The sequence below is a fragment of the Acanthochromis polyacanthus genome, chromosome 6, assembly GCF_021347895.1.
Source record: "Acanthochromis polyacanthus isolate Apoly-LR-REF ecotype Palm Island chromosome 6, KAUST_Apoly_ChrSc, whole genome shotgun sequence".
Taxonomy (NCBI): domain Eukaryota; kingdom Metazoa; phylum Chordata; class Actinopteri; family Pomacentridae; genus Acanthochromis; species Acanthochromis polyacanthus.
The window spans coordinates 38,039,325-38,049,558 of NC_067118.1; the positions used below are offsets into that span (position 1 = coordinate 38,039,325).

Sequence of the window (10,234 nt, forward strand, 5' to 3'; positions counted from 1 at the left end):
TTGTCTTGTGCTTGTTGTTTTTTTTGTCTTTTGTTGTCTGACTATTATCATTTGATCATAAGTAAAATACTACATCATTCATTTCCAGATACCTGTGATTATATGTTTTGTGCCTGTATAGAAACTCTGCGATTTGTAAGTTGTAATGTGTAAATGATAAACTGAGGCATAATTATAATAATTTATTTTTCTTATGAAATTCCAGGTTGTTCATCATGTTTTGTGAAAAGATAGTTCCTTAAATGTGAACATTTTGCACTAAAACAAAGGAAAAGTTCGGAGTTGAGGTTATTTATAGGTTATTATGCTGTGATTTTACTGGCCCGGCCCACTTGAGATCCAAATTTAGTGCCGAACTGAAATGAGTTTGACACCCCTGTTCTTGAGGATGACATGACAAGCTAATAAAATCATACACGAACTAGTCCAGTGATTTTGAAACTAATTTTATCTTTTAAAATAAATTCCAAAATCAAATATTCAATGGATTTATTTTTTATTTTCTATAATAATAATAATAATAATTATTTTTTTTTTTTTTTTTAGAAAACTCAAGGACGTTTTTTGACCAGGGAACTTAATCTATATGCCAAATCGGATTTATTTTTATACAGCCCAGTGTCACAAATCCTATGTTGTTGTTGTTTTTGTTTTCACTTTCATGGATTTAAACTTCTCTGTAAGCTCACCGTCAGTACATGTGTCCGTGTTTCTGGCTGCAAAAACAACAGCTTATTATTCTGTATTTCACGGAGACCTTGACTCCTCGGAGCTGTTTGTAGGATCCAGTCGGATGTGTGCGGTGCGGGGGGGCGCTGTGTCCTGGCATGTGACGAGGAGGAGGAGAGAGGCGAGGAGGGGAGACAAGCAAAGCAAAGCAAAGCAGAGTAAAGCAAAGCCAAGCCAAGCAGGGCAGAGAGTCGGGGAGGGATTACCAGCTAACTACGCTTATTTGCATGTGATATAGTGGCCAGCAGATGCGTCCGCACCTGCCTGTTAATTTTCTCCTCTCCTCGGCCAAGGTGTTACCGCAGCGGAGGCCGCGAATCAAGTGTAAGTTTATGTTAGTTAGCAGTCTGACGTTAGCCGCTAGCCGCTAACTCCCGCTGGTGACTTCAAACAACTTGTCAACAGCCGATCGATCCTGGACGGGACTCGGGACTGCTTTCGCCGCTTGTTTGCGTGTGGCCGGCTTGGCATTTCGCCGTGAACACCTTCAGAAGCAGCAGCACTACTGGGAGAGGTAAGCTAACTTGGCAAGCCCAGCTAACGTTATTTAAAGGCACACACGGGAATGTGGGTCAGCCGCGCTAACGGCTAGCTAGTAGTAGTCAACATTCAAGGTTAGTAGCTAACTAGCTCAGTTGGCTAACGGAGCCGAGACTTCGACGGACGGAGCCACTCGCTGCTACGTCTGGGGTTGTTTCTACTCTGAAGGAAAAAGTTTCATCATGGTAGCCATGTCTATAAGTTGGCAGACGTTTAATTCTCAGATGCTCGTATCCAGTTACAGTCCTGTCAGTGACTCATACATTTCACAGTAGCGTTAGCAGATATTTCCGAGAACCAGTGTGACAGGTTGTCTGCCGGACGACAAGTCTTAACACTCCGAAAATTGTGTGTTTTTTTTAAAAATCCCTGAGCACACAGTTACACATCATCCCGCCTTGGGACACCACACAAGGCCGGTGTTCATTTGGGGGAAAACACGCAAACATTTCAATAAGTAGATGCTGTGGGTGTTTGTCAAAGCACAGGCTACATACATGGACGGATTAATCCACTAGGGGGCCTCGGGGTAAAAAAAAAAAAAGTAACCCCCCCACCCCCAAAGCCCTCTCCTCTACCGCCTCCACCAGCGATCAACAGTGCTCAGTGTGTACATAGTGCATGCACCCTGTCCCCTTAAAGCACCCACCAAGTACACCGCGCACCCTGCCATGGTCTGAGGCAAACAATAATACAGATGTCTCCAAACTGCAGTAGAGACAAAGTTTATTCTGCTTCAAGGTAGCGACGAGAGCACAGCCAAGTGTGCAAGATGCAGAGAAATGACAGCAACAAAGAAGTTATGTGCTGTGGGCAGTTTCTGTGAATGTAAATCGAGTCTTTATTTATTTGTATAGTAGGATCTTATGATAATAAATAATAGTGCGCTCTGTCTCTGTAGCGGACGTAGTCTGATGAATGGTTTTTACCCACAAGCGATCAGACTGCCTTACGCGCTCACACTGAACTGGACTGTATCATTGAACTCTATACACCCACATAATGTGTAACTGCACTTCATAATCACTGCTGTCATCACTTCACTGCTGCAATAGTGGCCTTATACCAGAGGTGTCAAACTCCTTTTAGTACAGGAGCCACATTCAACACAATTTAATCTCAAGTGGGCCAGACCAGTAAAATCAAAGCATAGTAACCTATAAATAACCACAACTCCCAATTTTTTCCCCTTGTTTGGTGCAAGAAAGTACATTCTGAAAATGTTCAAAATAAGTTCAATTTAACAACATTATGCCTCAATTGATCATTTACACATTACAACTTGCAGATTACAGAGTGTCTGCAAAGGAACAAAACATTCAGTCACAACTATCTGGAACTGAATGATATAGTATTTTACTTTATGATCAAAATGACAAAAGTCAGACAAAAAGAGACAAAAAGACAAAGTATTACAAAAAGGGAGACACAAAATGACAAAAATTGCAACAAATGACATGAAACAAACATAAAAACAACACAAGCAAGGCAAAAAAAACACAAAACAACAAAAATGATGCATAAAACAAAATGACAAAAAACTCAAGCGAGACCGAAGGAAACACAAACAACAAAAACGAGGAACAAAAATATGAGACAAAGACAAAAGTCAGGCAAAAGTCAGACAAAAACAAGGCACAATATTACAAAAACGAGGCACAAAAGAACAATGAGCAGTCTAGTATTTCACTTTATCAACACATCTTGTCATGGTCTAGAAATTATTTTAAATTTAACATTTTACAAATTCATACTTTGCAGTTAATGTCTTCTCTGTAATTTTGTCACTCGACAAAGTCGTCCTGTGGGTTGGATTGGACCCTCTGGAGAGCCGGTTTTGGGCTGCAGGCCGCATGTTTGACACCCCTGCCTTATACAAACCAAAATTTACAAATACACAGTGCACTTTACAACCACTGCTGCTGTCAGTTTAAGTCTGCTTATTTAGTTTTTTAAGCATTGTACTGTGTAGCTGTCTAGTTTTCTGTGATCTGACAATAAACTTTTCAGAAGGGGAGTTGCTTTACAAAGAAAAGTGTTAGTAAAACATTAAAAGACGACAATAAAACATTAGCTGCGGCAGTAAAACACATAAAATATTATACGATTGCCGCTCTGTGCAGGCTAGTTTTTAAAAAAGCTTCCTGAACTATGTCTGTGAGCTCGTTCCAGAGTGCCTGGGTTAATACAGTAAAAGCATGGTCCCCCTTTGGTTTAAGCTTGTACTTGTGGAATTTTAACAGCAGGTGAGTTCTTTGATCGGAGGGTTTCGGGTGCAGAATGAGGGGTTAAATGTTCCAAGATGAAGAGCAGAGAGAAATATTGCATATCAATGAGTAAAACTGCTAATAGCTTTGCTGTTTGGTTTTTGCATATGATAATGTACCTTTCTTTGTCACGTTCTGTATTTAATGAAGTCAGAGAGACCTAGCAATAAACAATTTCTCATTTGGTCTTTGTGTAAAATCATAGTATACAGAGTCAGCCAAAATAATGTATGCAAACATCAGGAAAGACTTGCATAAATATTTCAATACCAGATTTATTCAGACATATCGAGATTAATTCCAGTTACCTTTGACCTATGCAATTACAAGAGGTGCTCAAAGTGGTGACCATTGGTTTCCAGACATGTATGTTGTGTTGTAGATGTCACTTGTTGATGCTACGTTCATGAGGGTAATGCCATCTGTTGGGAAAACATCATACAACAGTACACAGTGTTAGCGTAATTTGATCAAACTTCGAAAGAGCTATTTGTATAGAAGTACTTATACCAATTCAATATTTATGCGAGTTTTTCTTTCCCTGATATGTGTATACATTATTTTGGCTGACTTTGTATATAGTTTCAGTGGTGCGTGACCCCTGCTTGTCTGTTCACTTGCCTCCTTGTTAATCGAGGAATGACTATAAAGCCTTTGCATTTCATGTCATTGGTGTATGACTTTCAAGGGCACTCCCTGGTTGCTCAAACAAAATTAGTAGGAATTGACTGAAGGACACCTAAACAAACATGTCAAAGATTTCTAAATGGACTCATTGTAGTGAATGCTTATATAAAAAACTAACATTCAGGGAACAATTTTGGCTCTGCAGCGTGTTGCGACAAGCTCGACTTGGACTGTTAACCTCTCACATACTGTCTTAGAGCAAGTTAGAGGATATGTGGAGTCAGTTAAGTGTGAACAGCTGCTCGTTGCGGCTCAGAATTTAATCCAAATATTAAGTAAACGTCGGTATTGTATTGCGTATTTAAAATGATGATTTGGTTTTTAAACAGTGGAGCTACGATGGCTACGTGACAGGAGATGAGCCGCTGAGTCAGCTTCAACAGGAACCATGGAAGGGTTTCAACAAGCTGCCGCTGAGCAGCACGACCGGGTGAACGGCCACTGCGAGCCCGTGTCCCCCCAGGACACAGCCGAGTCTGGAGGCTCGGACAGTTGTGGGGGACAAGCGTGTCGGAGTTGACAGACCTGCAAGAGGTAAAGGCCAGGGAAAGTGAGGATGAGGAGGACAAGGAGGTAGCACCTGCATCTAAAGGCCTGAAAGGGGACCAGAAGAAAAGCCTGAAAGAGGGTCAAGATCAGGAGGAAAACAATCACAACAAGCAGAACAGCAGCGCGTCGTCCAGCTACACAGGTAAGACTTTTATTTCACAATACTGGAAATTGCCTTCTAGAAACTGGAGTGAAACATTGTTAGACAGATGCTGTGTGTCCACTAGATGCGTTTTTCCTGCATGTAAAGGCGCCGCATCTGAAAATGACCCACTTGATGGGTGTGTACTTGACGCCAGTAGCCGATGTTCAACTCCTGCTGACCTTGTCCTCCAACTCTCCTGCCTGTCCGTGATTGGACAAACGTATCGACTCGGGAGCTGTCTTTGAACTCTTTTTACATTGTCATTAGGTGCTCTAAAATGCACCTGTAAATTAAATGTATTATTATTGTTAGACAGTTTATGAGCATTATTCGTGTTTTGTTTTTGAAAACGCAGACTTGTCCCATACGTCGTCACCTTCGCTGTCGGAGCAGCTGCGTCTCGGTAGAGAAGACAGCGCAGCGTCTGGGATCAGCGTGGAGTGTAAGGTCTGCGGAGACAAGGCCTCAGGCTTCCACTATGGCGTGCATGCCTGTGAAGGTTGTAAGGTAACACAGTTTGTGTATCACAGCAGAATATCTTAGTAAGATAAGAAAGTTCGAAAATGCCAGGTACTGAACTGGTTTCCTTATTCTCCACTCAGGGCTTTTTTCGGCGGACCGTGCGGATGAAACTGGAATATGAGCGCTGTGAGCGTTCCTGCAAGATTCAGAAGAAGAATCGTAATAAGTGCCAATATTGTCGCTTCCAGAAGTGCCTGTCTTTGGGAATGTCCCACGATGGTGAGGAAGATGTGTCTGCATGAACTTCTCAAAATAAGTCATTTATTAATGTTGACAATGATGTCCTTTTGCAAAGACTAAAAAAGAAAAGCTAAATTTCTAGCAGACACGTGGTCAATTGTATTTTTCCAGCTCTGACTTGGAATCTGTTCTAAAACAAAACCAGGTATCAGAACTAATTTGTTTTGGAAATGTCCACTCAAAATCAGACCACCATGTGAATGTGTGTGTTTGCTCAGCGATCCGATATGGACGTATGCCTGAGGCGGAGAGGAAGAAGCTGGTGGCAGGGCTGCTTGCAGAGGAGCTGAACCTCAGTAAACCGGGTGGCTCGGACCTGAAGACCTTGGCCAAACAAGTCAACACAGCCTACCTGAAGAACCTCAGTATGACCAAGAAGAGGGCCCGCAGTATCTTGACAGGCAAAACCAGCAGCACCGCAGTACGTTCTGGCTTCCTCAGATATAAAATACATGAACCTCAGTAATGGCAAAACATTCCCCTAAACTTTTCTCTTCAGAATTCTTGTTCTTTCTTTAGTTCTTTTCATTTAAATAGTTACACGGTCGTCTACTGGAATAAGTTGTTAGATGTGTTGTTAGGGAACTGTGGCTTTAACCTCTCTGACTCCTAACAGTTGCTTGAAACATCTGTTTGGAATGAAAACATTATGTAACTTATTCTAGGTTAAAACATCGCCAGAAAATATGCGAGAGAATCACAAAATATCTGTTTTTATGCGCATATTCCATGCTTTTGATTCATGTAAATCTGCCATAAATGTCACATCAGATATATTCTGGCTCTGAGTCTTTGTGGTTACATGTGATTGTTCAGGAAAGTTGTTTTTTTTATCCTTTTTGCAGCCCTTTGTGATCTACGATGTAGACACACTCTGGAAAGCAGAGAGTGGTTTGGTATGGAGCCAGTTAGTTCCTGGTGCACCTCTGACCAAGGAGATCGGAGTTCACGTGTTCTACCGCTGCCAGTGCACTACGGTGGAGACTGTGCGAGAGCTCACCGAATTTGCCAAGTGCATTCCAGGGTTTGTGGACCTCTTTCTTAATGACCAGGTGAGTCACCATCTGCACAGATTGCTTCACAACTTGGCTATATTTGTGTGGCTGTTTACAGACAGCAGTAACGGACAACTGTGTGCTTCGTGCAGGTGACTTTGCTGAAGTATGGAGTGCACGAGGCTATTTTTGCCATGCTGCCGTCTCTCATGAACAAAGATGGACTCTTGGTGGCCAATGGCAAAGGCTTTGTGACGAGGGAGTTCCTGCGCAGCTTAAGAAAGCCCTTCAGTGAGATCATGGAGCCCAAGTTTGAGTTTGCCGTCAAGTTCAACGCCCTGGAGCTGGATGACAGCGACCTGGCCCTGTTTGTTGCTGCCATTATTCTCTGTGGAGGTGAGACTGAAGGTTCTCTGGTAAACAATGAACGATTTGTGTTCTTAAGTCTTTCAAAACGCTGCATTCTGTTTCCCGAGGCAATAATGTGATATGCGGGCCCTCAGGTGACATTAACCTCTATGAAACTTAAACGGTAATTGTTTTTAAAGAATTCTGTGCTCAGGACCTGCAGGAAACACTTTCACTGCCATTAGCGATTGTAGCCGGGAAGATTTTGTCTCATAACGGCCAAGTGTTGATTTTAGTGAGGCATAAATGTAAATATATAAATTAATTTTAGCAGGTTAATCCAACCATCAGTTTAATTTCACAACTAATCAAGTTTGCATTCATAAAATTATTTAGATCAGTAGGATGTTTTTGGTTTTGTTGCTCGTAAATACAGAAGAATGTGATACAAAGCTACATATTTCAGAACTTTATCGTGCATATTGGTTTTCCATCATTGTGCTTGTTAGTAGTCGGAACAAGTATTAAATAGTGTGATATTTTGAAGGCCTTGAAAGTCCTACGTGCTACTTAACAGCTGCTGCTAGTTACTACTATTTTTCTGTCAGTCGACTCACTTTAACCAATGAATTTATTAAATATTTACATTTCCTTCGAAAAACTGAATCAACTATTTGATTTAATTCTTGAGTTTTTAACTTTATGAGTGTAGTTTTAATCTGCTTCGATGAAAGATATTAAGAAGCTGTGATTACTAAGTAGCAGACAGTATTTTCTAGCCGTGCATCTCCAAGAATAACGCCTGTGTGCTTGGTCTTCAGATGATACAATAAAAGGTTTTCACAGTGCTCAAACAACCTTTTAGTGTTCTGATAATTTCAAGTCTGAGTTGGGCTCTGCTGCATCTTTAACTTTCTAAAACTGTGCAGCATGAATAATTGTTGTGATATGGCCAAAAACATATTGCAGTGAATCACGGAAAATGTCTGACAAAATAATGACATCAATGTTGAAAATGCATCGTCCTCCAAATCTTAGTCGATTATGCTGACTAATTGCAGCAGCTGTGTCTGGCTCGGTGGCTCAGAGCAAACTGTGACTCATCATAAGCTGTTTCTTGGTGCCTTCTCGTCCTGCCAGATCGTCCCGGGTTAATGAACGTGAAGCAGGTGGAGCAGAGTCAGGACAGCATCCTCCAGGCGCTGGACCTCCACCTCCAAGCAAACCACTCTGACTCTGTCTACCTCTTCCCCAAGCTGCTTCAGAAGATGGCCGACCTCCGTCAGCTGGTTACTGAGAACGCTCAGCTTGTCCAAAAGATCAAAAAGACTGAGTCGGAGACCTCCCTCCACCCTCTACTACAGGAGATCTACAAAGACATGTATTAGCGTTCTCCAGCACAAACTGCTTTTAGCAATACTGTTACAGACTGAAGTTACATTTCTAACAATACACTGCATTCAGTTCAAGCACTGTTCCACATATGGGCATGGATTTTAACGCGCAGATGAGGCAAACTCACCTGGTAGGGCTAACACAATCAGCAAAGTCTTCACAATGTCAGCATTACCATCAGCACAGTAGTGAGTGTATGTGTGTGTGTGTGTGCACGTGATGAGCATCTGGAATCATTTGTTGCAGGTCCTAGTTTCCCACAACGGTCACTTAACAAAAAGAACGATGTGTTTTCTCACCGTGGCTGCTCCTGTTTCATCCTAATAACGAAACTGACCCCCGGAGCAGTGTCTAGAGAGAGAGCTTCTCCTCCTTAGCTCTGTGTTTTGCTGTAAAAGGGAAAGCATTCACGTTCTTACACCAATGGCATAGTTGAAACGGAAATCAGTTTATACATGCAAAAGAGTGATTGTAATTGTTCTCAGACTTTTAACGAAGCTGAAGATGCACAATTTGGTATTTGTTTACATCATTATCATCATCATCATCACTGACCGCCACTTTGCCATTTGGTTTAAAGAACACAAACTGGGCTGGTTCCAGCAGTGTGGAGCTCATCAATGCAACTGTCTGTGCAATACCATTTCCATTTGTCAATAAATGTGAGATCCAAGTTTTGTCTTAAAGCCATCTACCCACGCGGTAACTGTTGGACTGTGCTGCACAGATTTTATTTCTGAAGCTGACACTATAAACACGTGACCCGTTCAAGTACAAGGGACAGCATGTTTTATGATTTTCTTTCCTTGTGTTCACATGCGAAACACAATGCCATTTTAAAGGTTTCTTTTTTAGTTTATTCTTTGTAATTATGTTACTAATTATTTGTAATTGTTGATCACATTTGTAAGGGCAAAACATGAATTATCTTGTTTCATGTATTAAGTATATGTGTTTTTTCTTATTACATGCCTGCCTGTTTAGTTTAGGTTGAACCAAATCTCTCATCAAACCATTCCTTGATGAGGAATCTGGATTTCATGGATCAGGAGGATTGACCCTAAACCAGCATACCAACCGTGATATTGTTACTGGAAAGTTTGATGGCGATTGAGAGGCAGCATCCAGCATTTAGTATCTAATGTCGGGGGGGTTTTGTATTCGAGATATACACAGTCCTAGATTGCTACTATTTTTTATGTGTGTACGGTCTGATTTGTCTTGTGAGGAGGGGGCACAAAGTGTAACAGCCTTATAATACTGTAGCCACAATCCATGTTTCCAATGTTTCTTTCCCCGTATTCTGTGTTTTCTGTTTTCACTGTACCTACTCTGAATGGACTTCACTATGTCAGCGCCGGTGCACACGGTCCACCTTCAGAAGCTTCTTCTTGTGCTCTTATCTGTCTTGATCCCTATCTACCTCTAATGTACGATCTGTGACATTATTCCGCTGTCTCATCTTGATCCCTGACATTTATTTTTTTGCCTTAATTCCTGCTATTGGTACACATTTGCAAATTTGATATTATCGGCTGATGTGTGGTGTGCCAAGCTAGCAAAGGGTGTGGATGGATGGATAAAAATTACACCAAAAACAAAAGAAAAGGTTGATGTAAACTACCTCTATGCCTGTGTAAGTGATGGGTTGACATATTTGTTCACGGACACAATGTCAAGACTTGAAATAATTTTCCTCCTTATGGTCACATGTAACCTATCTGCAGATCTAGTTTTAGTGATATCTCACTTATAAATTTGATTAGAAATATTAATCCTGATTTTTCTTCATTTGTTTTTCAAACACACAGACACAT

At 41.3% G+C, this 10,234-nt stretch overlaps 1 protein-coding gene across 1 annotated transcript; it reads left to right on the forward strand.

Annotated features, from left to right (window-relative positions):
* The first annotated feature begins 813 nt into the window (after nucleotides 1-813).
* ppardb (peroxisome proliferator-activated receptor delta b) lies at nucleotides 814-10,192 on the forward strand. The gene is given in 9 exon segments (XM_022203531.2): nucleotides 814-1,243; nucleotides 4,553-4,720; nucleotides 4,723-4,914; nucleotides 5,273-5,424; nucleotides 5,520-5,658; nucleotides 5,898-6,100; nucleotides 6,525-6,731; nucleotides 6,827-7,070; nucleotides 8,163-10,192. Coding segments are annotated over 8 exon segments (1,494 nt in total). The 5' UTR covers nucleotides 814-1,243; nucleotides 4,553-4,611; the 3' UTR covers nucleotides 8,411-10,192.
* Nucleotides 10,193-10,234: the final 42 nt, after the last annotated feature.